This window comes from Staurois parvus, unplaced genomic scaffold (genome assembly GCF_062004578.1).
Source record: "Staurois parvus isolate SC_StPar_1 unplaced genomic scaffold, SC_StPar_1.0 ptg000604l, whole genome shotgun sequence".
NCBI lineage: Eukaryota > Metazoa > Chordata > Amphibia > Anura > Ranidae > Staurois > Staurois parvus.
In genome coordinates this window covers 7,759,193-7,779,288 of record NW_028318400.1, presented here as the reverse complement: position 1 = coordinate 7,779,288, position 20,096 = coordinate 7,759,193, and the positions used below count along the sequence as shown (strand labels likewise).

General features: G+C 39.7%; 1 protein-coding gene across 1 annotated transcript in view; it reads right to left on the bottom strand.

Annotated features, from left to right (window-relative positions):
* Window positions 1-20,096, bottom strand: part of PCDH15 (protocadherin related 15) — a gene marked incomplete at its 3' end in the record, with an annotated part of 1,039,494 nt that overhangs the window by 467,845 nt on the left and 551,553 nt on the right. The window contains exon 9 of the mRNA XM_089692803.1: window positions 6,482-6,652. Within this exon, the coding sequence (XP_089548929.1) occupies window positions 6,482-6,652 (171 nt within the window). The remainder of the gene's footprint in view (window positions 1-6,481; window positions 6,653-20,096) is intronic.

The window sequence follows — 20,096 nt, the reverse complement described above, 5'->3', positions numbered from 1 at the left end:
CTGATTGGCTGTGACTAATAGCAGTGAACGTCAATGGCTCCTGCTGCTGTCTCAGCCAATGAGGAGAGGGAGATTCGGTACAGCCAAGGCTCTTGTGCACATCGGCTAAGGTAAGTATTGGGGGGTTGTGGGGAGGTGTAGCATTTAGAAGGTTTTTTATCTTCATGCATAGAATACATAAAGGTAAAAAACCTTCAGCTCTTCCAACCACTTTAAGTAAATAACTGCTAGTACTAACAGTTGAAAAAAAATTATGAACAGGCAGGTTTTGCAGAAGAGACATGCTATGTTTCTAAGTTGTTTAACTGCTTGTGCAGCTCAATAAAAAATTTCAGCATCTGCCGAAATGTATGAGTGACGTCATCTTGGCCTTGATGATCAAAATGTCCAAAGATTGGAAACTGGAACAACACCGGCCAGAGATGTCAGAGGCTAGTAAAGGATCTCTGAGACACCGCAGGGCTAGAGTAGAGGTGAGATTTACTAAGATTTTTCAATAAATGCGCTTTCCTAGAGTAGGATTGGTTGGAGCCAGGGGCGGACTGACCATTTGCAAACTCGGGCACTGCCCCAGGGCCCGGGGTCAGTAGGGGGCCCCATGAGATGCCCCTGGTACCTTTTTCATAGGCTTTTTTGAGTTTGGGCAAGGACACAGGGGCCCCATGATCCCCTATTGCCTGGGGCCCAATGAGTTGTCAGTCCGCCCCTGGTTGGAGCCTCCATCAGTCTGATGTGTGATCAAACATTTTGTCATATGGGAACAGACATTGTCGATTACAGAAAGAGTACGTACTATATAACTTACACAGAGGTGGCAAAACATAGCTACATGCCATGAACAGAATGACCAAACAGTAACTTGGTTCCATGCCACAGTGCATTTTTTAAGGTCTTGTTGAAATGCTGAACCTTAAGAAGTAATTAATTGCTAGCATTTAAGCAGTTAAACAGAACTTTTCAGTTGCTTCAGTGCAGGATTATGTCATATCTTTCAAATGCAAATATCTTGGTAGGGTATCACAACAAGCAAAATAAAAGTTGTTTAATCTTTTAAAATAAAAAAAAGTATTGCAAAATTATAGCAACATTCATATAAAATTATATTTTAAGGATGACAAACATCTGGATGACCATTCATTGCTTTTTAAAGTGTATGCTCAGCCCACACATTTTTAATTAGTGTCTGATAAAGCGGAGAAATGTCAGATCCTTATGTCCTGTCGCGTTACAATAATTTCACCAGAAAGTGAGTGGGAGAAAATCTCCAACAGCAATAAAGAAAAAAATGAAGATACTTTTTTGTAAAGTAATGCTGGAGCACCCATTCACATTAGGCCCCATTCACATATTGAGTAGTGGGAACTCATGTATCCACTTGAAATGTTTTTGTGCAATTTACATGCATCTCCATGTGTTGTGCATAAAACAGCCCATTTACTTCAATGTGTGTTTGTTGACATGTCTGCGCACATTTTGCTGTGAATTTATCACATTTTATTATGTGACAATCACTGCAAAATCACACCACATTTGGGATGCTATTGTGAATGAATGACACCAGTACATGAATCTCTCTGATTCTTCCCATGATTCCAAATCTAGTTCCATTAGACTAAGCTGGTCCACATGAAATATTTACTTTACTAACAGTTGCAATGGCTGTAGTGAGTGTGGTATGAACTGTATGTAGTCTCAGCTACATACAGTATACAGAGCTGTGTTTCGGCAGCGGGAGGACTTCTTGTTCTGCTCCCAAAACAAAATTGATTCAGGCTGAGCAGCGCTTCTTCTTAGGCAGGAAGCTTTTTATTCTATGAATGAATATAAACCTTCCTCTGATTGACTGATACAGAGTTTTTCATGCTCTCCTCCTCAGCCAAACAGAGGAAGCTTTGTATTCATTCATAGAATGCAAAGCTCTGTGAAAAGCTGAGTGTTGCTCAACCCAACTCATTTATCTTGCTAGAGCAGGACAGAAAGTTCCCATCCCTCATACGAAATACAGCTCAGAATACTGTATGTACTAAAGCTATATACAGCTTATACAGCACCCACAGCCACTGCAACTGTTAGCGAAGTAAGCAGTTTAGTCCAAATGAACTATTTAAAGTTAAATGAAACCTGGAGATCTGCTTAAATTCCTGACCCTCATTTGGTTTGTTTTTGATCTGGTTAATTCCCTATGTGATATATAAATGGAATGAACATGAACTTTATAGGCACGTACACTTCACAGCAATTTTTAATTAAAAGATAAGTTCTTTATTAAAATCTTGAAATTTTGTTAAAACACTTGGTATTTCATCTATATGTGGTTTCCTACGTTTGCAGATTGCCATTGGCCCTTGCAACAACATACTATCTCTGGTCGTGGTCCTCATTATCTTGTTATAGCATCCTTTGTCCTCCTATATGTGCAGCCCTAATAACTGGAACCAGGAGTGCATTAGCAATAAGTGGGATTATATCTGTATCCACATAATTGCTGCATAGAGTATGCCTTATACTTACCTAGTGCTTTATGATGCCACTCACAGCTCCCTGATGCGCCGTCATGTCGAGACAATAGTCTCCATGGTCCTTGTGCTCTCTCTTTTTTATACTCAAGCGATTTTGTGTTTTACTACATTGTGAGTAAAATGTTATTCTTTAATGTTTGGAAACAATCATTTATTAACTGTTTGTATTTTACTTAAATGTATTATTCTGTTTTTTCAGATACACCAAATATAGCTTCTGAGGAAGCGACCAATTGTCGTGTAACACATGTCGTGTTGAGAAAAGTTTAAGCAGTATTGGAATACCTTCCTTGGATGAAATTGGCTACATTTGCATTGGTGGCTGGTTAGGTACCATATTGTTTAGTCATTAGAGGGGGTAATCCATTCCAGTTATTCCAGATGTATTCAATATGTTGGTGTTACTCTGATTATCAGTTTATGAAGTTCTTCTAGAGTGGTTGTACACTATTTTCTCTTTCTCTGTGTTTTAACAAAATTTCAAGATTGTAACAAAGAACTTATCTTTTAACTAAAAATTGCTGTCAAGTGTACATGCCTATAAAGTCCATGTTCATTCCATTTATATATCACATATTGACCTTGGGATGTGGCACAAGGAATTAGCTATTGGTTCCCACAGTACCACCCTATAGTAAAATCCCTTTTACCTGGTTAATTCCTTGTCTCCAGTACAAGAAGTGACAAGAAAATTCTCTATCGAATCTCCTGAGAGCAGAAAAAAAACTAACAAGGTTTAAAACCCTCCCCATTCTATCAAATACAAAAAGTTTTAACTGGACATACACATTACCTGTTTTTTTTCCTAAAAGTAATAATTTTATAGTATAATTTACCACTTCCTGTCTGGACACTTTTACCTCCTTCCTGTCCAGGCCAATTTTCAGCTTTCAGCGCTATCACACTTTGAATGACAATTGCGCGGTTATGCAACACTGTACCCATATTAATTTTTTGGAGACAGATAAAGCTTTATTTTGGTGGTATTTATTCACCACTGGGATTTTTATTTTTTTTTGCTATGTAAATGAAAAAGTCCAAAAATTTTGAAAAAAAGTGTTTTTCTTATAAAATTTTGCAAATAAATAATCTTTCATCATAAATTTTGGCTGAAATGTATTCCGTTATCTTTCTAGTAAAAAAAAAATAAGCCAAATTAGTTTATAACCACAAATTATAATTTTTAAACATTTTTTTTAATTTTAATTTTTTTTTTATATTGTTTTTTTTTTTTTTTACATACTGTCACCCTAGCAATCATTTCTCCTTCTCTCTGTCTGCATTCCTGCAGCCATTGAGAAGTACTGAGTGAGCTGTGATTGGTCACAGCTTGTCACATTTTACAAGGCTGATGTGAATAGCCTTGTACAATGTGACCTCTGTGATCATTCAGATTTCACACGTAGTAAGCAAGGATGTCACAAGTGATATCTTGCTTACTACTTTGCATGTGATCACTGATTGGCCAATCAGTGATCACATGATCGCGATCCCGTCCGACAATCGGTGTTTCTCTGTGTCCGGAGGACACAGCGGGCACCAGATCGCGGTGCTCCACGCTCCCAGGGAGCGCGCACAGCTAGAAATGGCGGGTGCCATTTATAAACGGCAACCTGCCCCTGGAGTGCCACCGTCCTGCCGTTTATAAACAGCAGGTGGACGGCAAGTGGTTAACTCAAATGTTCTATATCAGACTGTGTAAGGGAATTGTGTACTTATATAAATATGGAGTTCGTGTTTGCTGACCAATTCTTCTGCAAATAATACTGGCATAGAACAAACGTGCAGATGAGAAGTAATGACTTAATTCAGACAATAGTGTTGCAAGCTTATGCCAGGTCTGTGGCTCTGGAAATACTAAAACCAGGGACAGAAATACAAGAGGTTAGCAACAGAAGCCCAAATATGCCTCTCAGCACCATATTCCTTTAAAAACAAATGTGTCTTCCCTCTCCATCTTCTCTTCCCTACTCCTACCCCTCCCCCTTTTTTTCTCCTGCTCTTTTTCCTTTCTTTTCTCTTTCATAATATAGAAAAATGTGGTATGCTCTGACCCTAGTTGAATGACCCACATCTGACTTTCCTCCTTCACTGAGCACCTCCCCTGGAATGTGTATAAACACATTGATGGTTCAAATGTTACTTTGCATGGCTTATCTGTTCTGTGAAGTCACCATTTCATTTCATTGTAAATCTCCCATTCCACTAAGTAAAAAAATGAAAAAAACAAAAACAAATGTGTTGAAGCCTATCTATTAGTTTCAGCTCTGCTACTCATATGTAAGCAGTGGCAAGTTTAATGTTTGCTACATCAGTTCACCACAGGAAATGATATCCAGGCAGGAATGTAATAGACAGGTTACACTTTCCAATGTTTTGCTGAAAAAGCGACAAAACAAGAGTACAAATGGGACGCGGGAATTTCAAGGAAGATTTTCAAAAGTAAGACTGGATCAATAATGCAGGCTACTGAAACATTTTCAAAGACAGCAGGATTTAAGAACATACGGTCAAGTGCAGGAGCTGGAGGTTAGTGGGATCAAGCAAGTCATGAATATGGTGCAACAAATTGACAGAATAGCTTTTTATCAAGAACAAGTACAATTTCAAAGTCAAATGATTAAAAAGCGTTTGAACATACAAATACTTAAAAAGAATCTGATAGCTTTTAGTACTACTTTTAAAAGGGCAATCTACTTTAATTGAAAACTGAACTTCCATTTCCACGAGTAACATAAAAGAATACCTGCTTCCTCTACCACTGCCCTCTTTTTCATTTTTTAATGTGTGCAATGAACAGATTTTTTGCATCTGACTGGTGAACTTAGATATTGCTGAGAGAAGTTAATGCTGACAGAGGACCATAGTACCAGTTACAATAGGCTAACAGTGCTTATTTCTAATCAGAATTATATTTATTTTAGTATATTAGCAAATATTTAGTATTTTATTTTTAGCAAGAGTTGCAAATAATTACAGTACAGAAAAACAGATTCAGCTGTAATAAAACAGATAATTCAACTATAGATAGATGGGTATGGAGATAATGTATAGACCCACCAATTGGTCCCTAAAATCAAAAACCACGGTGATGCAAAATAAAAGACAAATATATGAACCCAGATCCCCTAATAATGACTATAGGAGCTAAATGATCTAATTAGAGTGCATGATCTTAAAACTGGAATTCACCTCTAAGAAATTTAAATGTTGTCACCTATATAAATGGTACTATTAAAAACACTTTATTTGTTGTTGTTATGGATAAAGTGGGGAAAGGTTAGACTCCTTAAGATCTGGTTCACACTAATGCGGTGAGGGAAACACAGATAATCCTGTGCGTTTCCTGCACCGCATTGCAATCACATGGTGTCCATGCGATCTGGTGTGGGTGACAGATTGCAAAATGCAGTGTTTGCCAGAAATTAATTTGCATGGGTGTTAACATCAAATCGCATCAAATACACACCAAAAAGGTGCAGTACTCTATTTTTCCTGCACCTTTTTGGTATGGATGCGATTTGAGCCATACAAAATGTATGCCTTAAACTGCACCACACAGATATCACATGTGATATGCACAGGAATCAGGTGTGATTCCTGTGCGAATAACATGCAGTGTGCCATACTGCATAAGTGTGGACCTAGACTAACTGCTGTCTCTGTCCCAACTGGAGAAATACATTCTTATTGTACTGGTGCCCTTTGGAAGTGAGATGGGAAGTGAAGGGAATCTAAACAATGTGGAGTTATCTCCAGAGCAATAGGTTGGGGGAAATCACCCAATTTTCAATCTCACAAGATTTTCTCTCAATTCTTGTTGCATCTCAAGGACAGGAAGTAAGGGGAAATCTACCTAGTGGGGAAGAGACAGGAACTTAACCTGGCAGGGGTTCAACCCTCCCCTCCTAAATCCAAAATGAACTATACAGACATTTAAAAAGCCCACCAGCTGTACTTACTGGAGGACTGAGTTCAGGAAGGCTTGCTTTGTAAGTTAGTGGTCGACAATCACGTGTATTTAGCACAGGTTCACATGGAAGAAACCGTGGACCAAGGTCATCACCATCAAGAACATCCACTGTCAAAGTAGTTGTACTTGTCCTTCGTTCATTAGGATTTAGGGGACGATCCTGCAAATACAAAAGACATTTTACATAAATATGTGGGACCTTTAGAGCAGATATTTCAGAGCATGAACAATATGCAATTCCCCATTTCTTCCATTGTTGATATTATTTTGTTGCTCTTTTTTTCCCCCTGCAATGGAAGACTATGCACAGTTCCATTTGAGTCAAGATCATGGTTTTAATTACATTGACAATTTACTTTCCTGGCAGGAGTTATATCTTTTCAAGACTTCTCATGATATTCCCTTATGGGAACATTGTCGCCATATCCAACTTAAACAGTTCATACATACACTCCTCCACTCTCATTCCCCTTCTCTTCTCCTCACTTCTTGAGTGCCAGTCTGATCCACAGAAACCTCACTTGTCTCCTATAAAAATGAATGCTTACCAGGCCCACTAAACTATCAGGAGACAGAACCTAATGTCCTTTCTGATCAGCAGATTGGCAGAATATCTGGAAGGCTACAGCTAAGAGTTCCAGAAACGTCATCATTCTTAAAAATTGCAAAAAAAAGTTTATATAGATGATACAACACTTCGACCTGACTTGCCCACTTTATACAGACTTTCCCTTGCACCTGTTTCTGTAGATTCCCCAGTGCTGGTACCATGACCCATATTTAGGGGACTTGTCCAGTGGTGGGCAGACTATAGTTACAGGTTCATAATCTTATTTATTATCTTATTTGTACACTGATCCACAAAATAAAAACAATAAAAGCCATAGAAAGCATTTTTAAATAAACCTACAGTATATTTTAATTTTTCCATACCAAATGAACTCTGGTCCTACATATCTTCACGGCCAGGACAGCTGCTAGAAATCACGGAGCAACATACAGCCTACCTGACAGGGGTCCCTCCTCCCAATGCCTACAGCCCCCCAAAAATATCAAAATTATATTTTCACTAAAAATACACTAAAATCATTATTAGCAGAGACAAACACAACATAACTTACAAAATTGCTGCTAAATATAAGAGATAAAATTGTATTGAGTTAATAAATAAAGCTTGGTTTGTGAATGAGGTCTTAGGGCTCATTCACATTAGCTCAGACAAGCTGTATAAATAATGTACTTTGAACAAATGTAGGGAACACTAGAAAAACAGGTATAACTTTTGTAGGAGGATTGTTTTCATCTCTGGGTGTCACCTAAGGCCAGTCACTTCACTGGGCATATGTAAGGCTTTACAACCACTTTAAATTAAAGGGATTCATAGTCCTGTTGACATAGGTAAGGAAAGTGACACTTCAGGACTAGTCATATTCCATAAGTGTGGGAGAGTGTCTTAGCAAAAGTTTCTATTATCATGGATCATTCCCACACTTTTTTAAATCATATAAAGTTTAATTAAAAAAATGTTACAACAGTGTACAGTAATACAAACTGGTACCCATTCCCACCCTTCCATATCCCACAAATCCCAGGCACACTGCACAAAAAATGCATTGCTTCCAATAGAATTATGATACATTAAAAAAGTAACGTTTTCAAACTTCCCTCTGTGGCTGATGAGCTCAAATCCTCAGACCACTACATTGGCTGCATGGGCATTGATCCCTCCATTTGAGGAGGGCTGCACAAGCTACACATCTCTGGTGGAGTCCATTGTGTACCATGTCTGAACCCCCTTGACAGTGGTGAAACTCTGAGTGATGGCAGTGTTCGTGTTTTGTGTATTGACAACCCATCACTCATGGAGGTAGAGTTAAGTACAGTGGGGATCAGGTAGGAGGGGGGCTGTGTAGGGTGTTAATTTACCTTTACTTTTTTCAGAAAAGGAACTTACCCTTTAAAGCTGACACATTAGTTACATTGGTCCAGGCTGGACCAATGTGAGTATGCATGTGCCATACCTGGCCAATTCCTGTAGATGCCAAAAATTACTGTAGCCTTCAGGTCCCGTGCCAAGTGGCTGCCCTGCTGCATAGGGAACATGGGGGGGGGGGTTGCTCTCTTGGCACAGGTGCAATTCAAAGAACACTTGGATTTTCTGAATGAATGCAAAGCATTATATGAATTGATTCTGTGAAGATAACAATGTACTTACCCAACCTCAAAACCTCTTGCACTTTACATTAATTGAACATTGTATACATTGTACCTTCACACTGAAGGTTACAATTTACAAATTTTCCTTTCACAACTGTAAACAGATCTGAAATTGTCATGTGCTCAGTGCAAGATGGACTTGGATTGGAAGTATACGAGTTTCTCAAAACTCATATAATCTAAAGGTAGTTTCAAAAAGCTAAATTTCCTTTTTTTGCTGTATTTAATATATATCTATATATACAGTATATTGGGACACCCCTCCAAATCATTGGATTCATTGTTCAAATCACCTCCATGGCCACAAGTATATAAAATTAATCACCTAGACATGCAGACTGCTGCTACAAAAATTTGTGAAAGAAAGGGTCGCTCTCAGGATCTCAGTGAATTCAGGCATGGTACTGTGATAGGTTGCCACCTGTGCAATAAGTCCATCCGTGAAATTTTCTTGCTACTAAATATTCCATGGTCAACTGTTAGTAGTATTATAACAAATAGGAAGCAATTGGGAACAGCAACAACTCAGCCACGAAGTGGTAGGCCACGTAAAACGACAGAGCGGGGTCAGCGCATGCTGAAGTGCGCAGAAGTTGGCAACTGTCTGCAGAGTCAATAGCTAAAGACCTCCAAATTTCATGTGGCTTCAGATTAGCACAACAACAGTGTGTAGAGAGCTTCATGGAATGGTTTTCCATGGCCAAGCAGCTGCATCCAAGCCTTACATCACCAAGTGCAATGCAAAGCATGGGATTCAGTGGTGTAAAGCACACCACCACTGAACTCTAAAGCAGTGGAGATGTGTTCTCTGAATTGACAAATCACGCTTCTCTGTCTGGCAATCTGATGGACATGTCTGGGTTTGGTGGTTGCCATGAGAAAGGTACTTGCCTGACTGCATTGTGCCAAGTGTAAAGTTTGGTGGAGGGGGGATTATGGTGTGGGGTTGATTTCAGGGGTTGAACTCAGCCCCTTAGTTTCAGCATAGGGAACTCTTAAGGTGTCAGCATACTAAGACATTTTAGGCAATTTCATGCTCCCAACTTTGTGGGAACAGTTTGGGGATGGCCCCTTCCTGGTCCAACATGACCACACCAGTGCACAAAGCAAGGTCCACAAAGACATGGATAAGCAAGTTTGGGGTGGAAGAACTTGACTGGCCTGCACAGAGTCCTCACCTAAACCTTATAGAACGCCTTTGAGATGAAAAAGAGTGGAGATTGCAAGCCAGGCCTTCTTGTCCAACATCAGTGCCTGACCTCACAAATGCGCTTCTGGAAGAATGGTCAAACATTCCCATAGATACACTCCTAAACCTTGTGGACAGCCTTCCCACAACAGTTTATTTATTTCAGGTACTTATATAGCGCCGTCAATTTACATATATATTATACATTCACATCAGTCCCTAACCCTCAAGGGGAGTACAATCTAAGGTCCCTAACTTACATTCATACATACACATACTAGGGACAATTTAGACAGGAGCCAATTAACCTACCAGCATATCTTTGGAGTGTGGGAGGAAACCGGAGTACCCGGAGGAAACCCACGCAGGCACAGGGTGGAAAGGTGGTGCCGTGTCTGGGATTCGAACCAACGACCCTAGTACTGCCAGGCAGAAGTGCTAACCATTTAGCCACTGTGCTGCCCAGTTGAAGCTGTTATAGCTGCAAAGGGTGGACCAACGCAATATTGAACCCTACGGACTAAGACTGCCATTAAAGTTCATGTGTGTATAAAGGCAGGCATCCCAATACTTTTGGCAATATAGTGTATATCAAAATATTCTTTTCACTCAAGTGCTATCAAACATATATGTTCTATATATAATGAAAAACCTTACCACGAAAAATTTAAATAGATGAAAGCAGGCTTAAAAATGTAGTTTCCAAGAATATCAAAACATACAGTATGTCATATTTTTACTTGCAGAATCATTTTTCTGTTATCCATACAAATAGATTTATATTCTCCCATTGATTGGATGACAATGACTATACACTTCAAATATCTTGATCTTAAAACTGTTCACAGGAGTTCTCCCAAAGGAGCTTATAATTAAATATATGAGAAGGATTCTTATATACTGTATATATCCAAGCCCTGTACATCAACTAAATACAGAGCATTCTCTTACTCAGAGCAATTTCTAAGTAACATAGATATTTTTTTTTCATGCAGAAGATATTTACATTTAAAATTCCATGCCATCTTCATACTTTGGATGCTATGGGTTTACACTTAACCCATTAACTATAAGACAGTCCCCTACCACTAGTAAGGGAACCCCAGGGTTATCAGCCAGCAATGAAGTCAGAACCCTGGTCACCTCACTGTTGTAGGGGAAAGGCACATTGATATTTCCCAACAAACATGTAAAGTGATCAATAGAACATATTACAAAAACACATCATTCATGAGGATCTATTAAAGCTTGTTGACAGGAAATATGCAGTTTAGTCGAGATCAGAATACGGACTCTTCTTGCAAAGGAGAAATAAACAGAGTGATACTGTGTAGGATAAGTATGAGAGTGTAATAAGTTGTAATCTCTGAGAGTGGGTTCTGGAGGGGTATCCTGTAATGCAGCTTTTGTCTGCTCAGCTCAGTCACTCTCCCCTGCATCAAGCTGTGTGGGTCTACCCTCTTCCCAGATATCAGTATGCAGGCCCTGGAAGACTCACCAGCAAACAGTAGGTCAAGATCATCCAGCATCCCCATGGCTGAGGTAGAAGCTGCTTGCCTCTGTTGTTCCTCAGCTGGCACTCAAGCCAACCGCTCCAGTTTTACTGCAGCCTCTTAACTCCTGTCCCGTGGAGCAAGAGGAGGGAATGGATCAGCACTATCTTGGTTGCTTCATTCTGGCACCCTGGCCTCTTCTTTGTTCCTTCTAGTCATGGCTCTGGACGTGGGCCACCACTGTAGGGTGGATCGGAACAGGTAAGGGGGAACGTGGAGCACCATAGCAGGACACTGTGAGGGAGATGTAAGGGAGACGTATGGCAGATGACAAGCAAATTTTTGGCATCAGCTAGGAGCTCAGTGTCCTCTCACATTGGAAGCTTTGCCACACCCAGAGGACCAATTTCTAAACAAAGAAGCTGCATATTCCATAGAATAACAAGTCTATTTTCACATAAAAAACTGAGAAAGTGATTTCAAGAGTCACTGGCGGCAAGTAAGGTCTATTTATTCAGGTTATGATATTGATGAATCATAAAATGCAATCACTGAGGCATGTCCATCCCATATGTAGGGATTCAAAGTCATACCATCAAGCAAGGAAAAGGGGGAGGCACTCAAGCAACATTCCTAAAATGTAAAAAGAAAAATAACAAAAAAACAAGACAGGAACCCAACAGTGGCCTCTGATCCCCAGAAATCTTTCTGTTATCCCAGATGGGTACAGTTATGGCAGGATATGCCCATTTTGTGCAAACCTGGCTGAACCAGCACCAGGATCTCCACATGGTCTTTACAGTCAAGGATGGCCACTTCTGGGCCTTCAAGTTTCTTCCTCCTCTACATTTTTTCATGCCAACAAGACTGCCAAACTGTCCTCAGAAACAAAGCATTCTCTCCTAAATGTAAAGCAAAATGTTCTTAATGTGGAAGATGTGCTATTGCAACCTGCCAAACAATATCTCTGGCAAGGTTGAGCAGCTCAAGTTTGCTGATGCGAAGACAGTTATGGTGGATATAGCTCATAACAATGCTCTGGGAGAGCACCAGTCTAACATGCCAGTTGTGGATAAAGTTACCTTTGAAAGTGATTGTAAACCTATATTTTTTTAAATAGCAAACATGTCATTCTTACCTGCTCTGTGCAATGGTTTTGCACAGAGCAGCCCTGATCCTCCTCTTCTCGGGTCCCTCACCAGCGCTTCTAATGCCACCCCCCTTGCTGAGTGCCCTCAATAGCAAGCCATAGCAATTTGGTGACACTTAGGGTTTTCACCTTTGCAGGTTGAGGGGGCTACAGAGTGTGTCTCATTTGAAGAGAACTACTCTTTCAGTTTTCTCCAGGTTTGCTAAAGTCTGGTCAGGGTATCAGAGCTCAGGAGTTTTACAGTATATTTGCCTCTAGGACCAATTTCTGGACAACATCCTGTTGCTAACTCAGAGGCGAGACCAGCTGATTGGGAGATTCTTCTTGCCACCCTACAAAAATATTCCTGGACAGTTAACATCAAGAAACACCAGATAAAGCTCATGCAACAGATATTTACCTTGAACTGCAATTTAACATTCCCAGTGGTACCATTTATCTTCCTCTACAGAAGATACCTGCAAGCAGGGTAAAACTGCAAAAAGCAATATCTTCCTTGGTGATTTCAGACTCCTATTCCATAAGCCTGTTAGTAATTATGACCTTCTGCATCCCAATCCTTTTGGCACAATGGCACCTCACAAAGTTTCAGAACAGTTTCCTACTATAATGGAGAATGTAGCATTTCAACCAGATCATGAAGATTCCTCCCTTTCCATATGCACAAGACCCTTTGATGGGTATGCAGCTATTTCAGGAGGTTCTTACACAGTCTTGCTCCTGGACCATTGTTATCACCAATGCCAGTGCAACATGATTGGGGGGCCATTTGTGACCACGTCAAGGTGCAGGAAGGGCAGATGGTGCTTTCCTGTGGAGATAGTTGTATAGAAGGTATTGGAATTTCAAGTAGTTCTGATGACACTTACTACCCGAATGTCTCACAATCAGGGATGACCAATCATTCTTCTGTTGGGCAACAGGGAGGCACTCTGTTACATTCACAGACATGGAGAGGCTTACAGTTGCACTATTCTCAGGGGTGAAGCCATTATATCCAGGACAGAGAAAAAACACCCAGTGTGCCTCCCTGGCATCCAGAACCCAAAGCAGGCTAACTCTCTAATAATTTCCAAGCCCACAGTGAGTGGAGTCTTCATTCAAACATCTCCTACCATATTACACAGTTGTGAGGGTCTTCTTCAACTGGATTTGTTTGTTTCCCTCACAATAATAGCACTTCCTCCCTATTGGTAACACAGACCATAGTTTCCTCTGGTCATGGAGATCATTCTTTATTTTGCAATTCAGCTCCCAATACTTCTGTAACATCTGTCACTAGTAGAATTTCTGCACCCATAGACGCTGTGGTAGCTGGGGACTTAGAGGGAAGATGCAGCAGGCATAATCCAAAGGTAATCCAGGGGTCTCCCAGTTGCTTTGTTTGAAATGGGTGTAAACATAGTTTTAGCTATTTCAGCAGTCACAAAGAAGAAGTGGGCAAATATGACTATCGCATTCCTTTATACATCTAATATGGTCGTGTAGGCAGGGAGAGAGGTGAAACTATTGATAATATGCTTCCACATATAGGTGCCATGTAAATGCACCAAGAAAGGAAAATTTACAATAAGTATTTGATACAATTTTCAGAGTTTTTTTTTCTCAGCCTAAGAATTTCTAATTTTTTCACCTCAAGTTCATAAAATGCTTTTTTTTAGTTCAGTATGCCATATACTACTGGGAGGCATTGTCTTTGACTACGAGTTACTTATTTTTGCATGTTTGCTTATCCTTAACTACATAACTGTTACAGTTATGGACCTTTTAAAAAAGTGGTCAGTATTGTGAAGACCATTTTGGAAAAAAGGAGACATACGGTAAATGACAAAATAATTTCTTATTGCTAAGATTAAACCTGTTACAAAATAAGTATGAGAGCTGCCATTGCTGACATCGTTTTGGAAATCCTTGTTGCTTGACTATTATGTTGGTTCACTGGTTTTAATGTGTTGAGTGTCTGACCTAGAACAAATATGCTGATTAAAAAGTCACAGAAAATTCAAAACATCCTTTTATATAATTGTTCTGAACAGTGACTTAATGTAATAAAGAAAAAAGTCCAAGCAACTACATTTAACGAAGGAGAGGTCAAAAATGGTAGCCTCTGTGTTTCTCTTTTGACAGGTCTTCTTTAAAGAAGTTAAAAATAGGCCAAAAATGTATTGCTGATATTTAGCTTCTGAAGACAACATGTTATGAAAAGAAAAATGTGAATTTCACTGAGATGTAATACCATGCTGGTTACCATAGTCTTTGAAAAAAAGTATTCATTTGTGCTTTTTTTTCCTTTTAAGCATAAAGCAAGCTGTCTGCTTTGCAATTCAAATCACTATAAAATGTTTGTACATACAAACACCACCTCATGCAACAGACAGAACAATCCAAGAAAGCTGAGTGCAAAATAGATGGGTGCAGTAAACTCAGACATCTACTTGTTGCATGATCTCTAGCCAACAGAGAACGAAGGGCAAAATAACAGTCAAGGGGGTAATTATTCCCATGATAATAGCAACAGGAGAACAACATGGGCTGGCACAGTTCCTCTTTGACTGAAATATTTCAAGCATTAAGAAACCTTGAAAAATCACTCTCAATAAGTCTTAAGAAGTTGAAAAGGAAGGCATTGAAAAGAAAGGATCATATTTGCTGTTTTAAGTGAGATGATAACTGTTGGATGACAGCAATAAAATCTCAAGAAGACTCTTCTTATATAAAGAATGGGAAGTAAAAAATCATCATGGCTTTTATATGATTGCAGTGTACAGCTCCCTGCTGTATGGAAAATAACATTCTAGAGCACGAAGGGAAAAAAATGCAATATCCCTCTCTCTGGTAGAAACCTATTTTCCATTATAAAGGTTTTCTTCATTACAGGTTTCTGAAGAATTTGAGAAACACAATGAGCTAGGGTTTACTGTGAACACATGGTATGAAGCACAGTATACAAATGGTTTTTGAGACAGAGTATACTTCTACACATATACTTACAGGGAAATATACAAATTAATTGATAAATATTCTAAAGAGAACATAAAATATGTTATACAAAATAATTGATAAATATTCTAAAGAGAAGATAAAACAAGAATATTCAGAAAAAATATAATAATTATTTGAATTGAATTGTTATTGTGAATATTTGAGCCAAAATGGCTCTAGGTGACTAACCACTGAACAGACAGACACTGAATCAGCTTCTAACTTAAAGAGAAGTGTGGACTCCTTATACTTACCTAAGTGGATGCAGCATCGTGCCGATGTCCCCTGCCAGCTCTAAGTGTGAGAACAAAAGAACAGCAGCGCAGGATCTCCATCAGCAATACATGTAGTTTTGTTAAAACTAAATTTAAAAAATAGTACACTCACGTGCAGGGGTGGACTGACAACTCATGGAGCCCCAGGTAATAGGGGATCATGGGGCCCCTGTGTCCTCGCCCACACCCAAAAAAGCCTATGAAAAAGCCAATGAAAGGTACCAGGGGCATTTCATGGGGCCCCCTACTGACCCCGGGCCCTCGGGCTGTGCCCGAGTGCTCGAATGGTCAGTCCGCCCCTGCTCACGTGTAAAATTCTTCTCAAACAGCTCTGGTGCAGATCGCAAAGCAATTCCAAGTAGATAACCATTCAGAATCCCGCAGTCAGCATAGGAGGAGTGAGTTTGACAGCTCTCAAACTCTGCTGACACTGCCTTGTAGATCTCCATACAATGTAACTCTTAACAAACAGTTCTGTTGCAGATCGCAACATAAAAGCAATTCCAAGAGTTTGAAGTGGTTGATCATTTAAAACCCTCAACCAGCATAGCAAAGGAGTTTGAGAGCTGTCAAACTCCGTTAATGGCTAACATCACTGACATTGCCTCGTGGATCTCCTAACACTGTAGGAAGAGAAGGGGGAAGGCAACGAGGGGATGGTTACGCGTTTCAAAGGACACACTGCCCCTGGTGATAGTATGACGATTTAAATAGGATCCGATCAGCCGATATTAGCTATATATTAGCTATGTATAATAAATGGACAGTAGGGGTCACAATGATATATGTGTTGAGGCAATTAATAAGAAATGCTAAAAATTGCTAAAAATTAGGGAAACTATACTAAATAGAATCCCCAGACATTGTATCAAATTGTAAATAATTTATCAATACATTATGCACCATAATAAGCGAAAATTAATCATAAAAAAATATGTTAAAATAGGATGAGAAAATAAAATTAATAAAAGAGATTAAAAGGTTAATTTTAAAGAAGTTATTTTGAAATCAAAATAAAAGGATTTAAAAAAAATATATATATATGCCCATCTGTGTAAGAACTCAGTGATCACATGATTGCTGGTCTCTGAGTTCTCACAGCCACTCTGAGTAGAGAGTGGTGACTGTGACCGTTGTCTACTCTGCCCACCCCCACCCCCCAGTGCTCACTGGAGTATTTGGCTGTGAAGGGGGAGGAAGTAGCTGGCTCAGGCTTTCAGTGGCTTGCTGAGATGCTGAGCCAGGTGCTGCTCCAGACACTGGGGTGGATCCCGATTTTGAAGTCGGGATCTTTCCCCAGGCTGGACTGGCTGAGTGATGTCAGCCAACAGCTGGCTTCAGCCAGCTGTCAGCTGAAAACGTGTCACAGGAGTGCAGAACTAACTGCACTCCTGTGATTCACAGAAGTACAGCCAAAAGAGCTTTGACTGTACTTCTCCTTTAAGTTTGTTCAATTAAGTTTTGACAAAAAAACCTTGAAGCTGATTGGTTTTTATGCAGAGCTGCACCAGATTTTACATTCTCCAGTTTTAGTAAATAACCCCCTTTGTTTCCGATTTTTATATCTAAGGTTCATTAATAACAGGCGTGATGATCTGCATTGATCAATATGGGCTTAGAGCAAGGGCAAATAAAAAACAATTGATCTCTATGAGCCCTGTTTACACCATACTGGTGTATTGATGTGTGTTGTGTAAAAATGCAGCATGTCTGCAATGCATGTGTCGAAACTGGCTAAATGTATAACGTTCAATGAAGTGTAATTTTGCAATTTTAAGTAAATTTGTAAAAAAAAAAAAGAAAAGAAAAAGAAAAACAGTATTTTGCATTATAAGGCTCCTTTCACACAGGCATTCCTTCTACCCATTTTTCATTTGTCTATTGATGGATGAAAAACAGACAGCAATGCATTCCTATGTTACAAAATGGATGTAAATGGATGTTGTCCCTTTACATCAGTTTTTCATCCGCTTCCATTCAGGTCCATTTTTTTTTTAAACGGAACAAGTCTGCATTTTTTTCCATTGTAAAAAAGAAGGCAGATAAAAAATTGACAGAAATGGAATCCGTTTTAGTTTAGCAAAACCGTGACTGAACAGATGACTCCAATGTGAAAAGGCCTTTAAATGAACTGCACTGCTCCTACACAATGCACACCAGCGCGCTTGCTACATGAAGTATAAAGCACATAGGCTGCTGTGAACAGGCCCTAAGGAATATTCACATTGTTTTCAATATTCTTTACTAGACGTTTTCTGGATTTTGAGCATTGAAAAATTTGGTTTGAGGGTACAATTATCTTGAAGGAATGTGTTAATTTACTGATAAGAACAGTTTATATAGAATTAATTTGTGATTATAACACTACTAGAGATGAGCGAATTATTCAAAAATTCGATTCGGCCGATTCGCCGAATTTCAGGAAGAAATTCGATTCGATGCGAATTAATTCGCTACGAAGTTAACTTATAAAAAGGGTTTCTAGGCTTCAGAGAGCCTTTAAATTAGTGCAGAACACTGTACCTTTAATTTAAATGCCCTTGGAGATGAGGAAGGAGAAGGAGAAGGATGAGAAGAAGGAGAAGGATGAGAAGAAGGAGAAGGAGAAGGATGAGAAGAAGGAGAAGGAGAAGGATAAGAAGAAGGAGAAGGAGAAGGATGAGAAGAAGGAGAAGGAGAAGGATGAGAAGAAGGAGAAGGATGAGAAGAAGGAGAAGGAGAAGGAGAAGGATGAGAAGAAGGAGAAGGAGAAGGATGAGAAGATGGAGAAGGAGAAGGATGAGAAGAAGGAGAAGGAGAAGGATGAGAAGAAGGAGAAGGAGAAGGATGAGAAGAAGGAGAAGGAGAAGGATGAGAAGAAGGAGAAGGAGAAGGATGAGAAGAAGGAGAAGGATGAGAAGAAGGAGAAGGAGAAGGATGAGAAGAAGAAGAAGGATGAGAAGAAGGAGAAGGATGAGAAGAAGGATGAGAAGGATGAGAAGAAGGATGAGAAGAAGGATGAGAAGAAGGAGAAGGATGAGAAGAAGGATGAGAAGAAGGAGAAGGATGAGAAGAAGGAGAAGGATGAGAAGAAGGAGAAGGAGAAGGATGAGAAGAAGGAGAAGGATGAGAAGAAGGAGAAGGAGAAGGATGAGAAGAAGGAGAAGGATGAGAAGAAGGAGAAGGATGAGAAGAAGGAGAAGGATGAGAAGAAGGAGAAGGATGAGAAGAAGGATGAGAAGAAGGAGAAGGATGAGAAGAAGGATGAGAAGAAGGAGAAGGATGAGAAGAAGGATGAGAAGAAGGAGAAGGATGAGAAGAAGGAGAAGGATGAGAAGAAGGATGAGAAGAAGGATGAGAAGAAGGAGAAGGATGAGAAGAAGGATGAGAAGAAGGAGAAGGATGAGAAGAAGGAGAAGGATGAGAAGAAGGAGAAGGAGAAAGATGAGAAGAAGGAGAAGGAGAAGGATGAGAAGAAGGAGAAGGAGAAGGATGAGAAGAAGGAGAAGGAGAAGGATGAGAAGAAGGAGAAGGATGAGAAGAAGGAGAAGGATGAGAAGAAGGATGAGAAGAAGGATGAGAAGAAGGAGAAGGATGAGAAGAAGGATTAGAAGAAGGAGAAGGATGAGAAGGAGAAGGATGAGAAGAAGGAGAAGGATGAGAAGAAGAAGAAGGATGAGAAGAAGGAGAAGGATGAGAAGAAGGAGAAGGATGAGAAGAAGAAGGATGAGAAGAAGAAGAAGGATGAGAAGAAGAAGGATGAGAAGAAGAAGAAAGATGAGAAGAAGGAGAATTCCAAGCCGGCAAAAAGTGTATCTGCAGAGCTCCGCTATTTCTTAGCGGAGCTCTGCAGATACACTTAGCGGAGCTCTGCAGATACAATTTTTGCCGGCTTGGAATTCTTCTTATTTTCATCCTACTTCTTCTTCTTCTTCATCCTCATCTTCATCCTCTTCTTCTTCTTCTGAGGATGAGGATGAAGAAGAAGAAGTAGGATGAAAATAAGAAGAATTCCAAGCCGGCAAAAAGTGTATCTGCAGAGCTCCGCTAAGTGTATCTGCAGAGCTCCGCTATTTCTGACAGTTCTGTGACATTCCCTCCATACAGCGGTTGAAACATTGTATCTATTTGTTTCCATAAATGGTTCCATTTATGGAAACAAATAGATACAATGTTTCAACCGCTGTATGGAGTGAATGTCACAGAACTGTCAGAAATAGCCTATTTCTGACAGTTCTGTGACATTTCCTCCATACAGCGGTTGAAACATTGTATCTATTTGTTTCCATAAATGGTTCCATTTATGGAAACAAATAGAT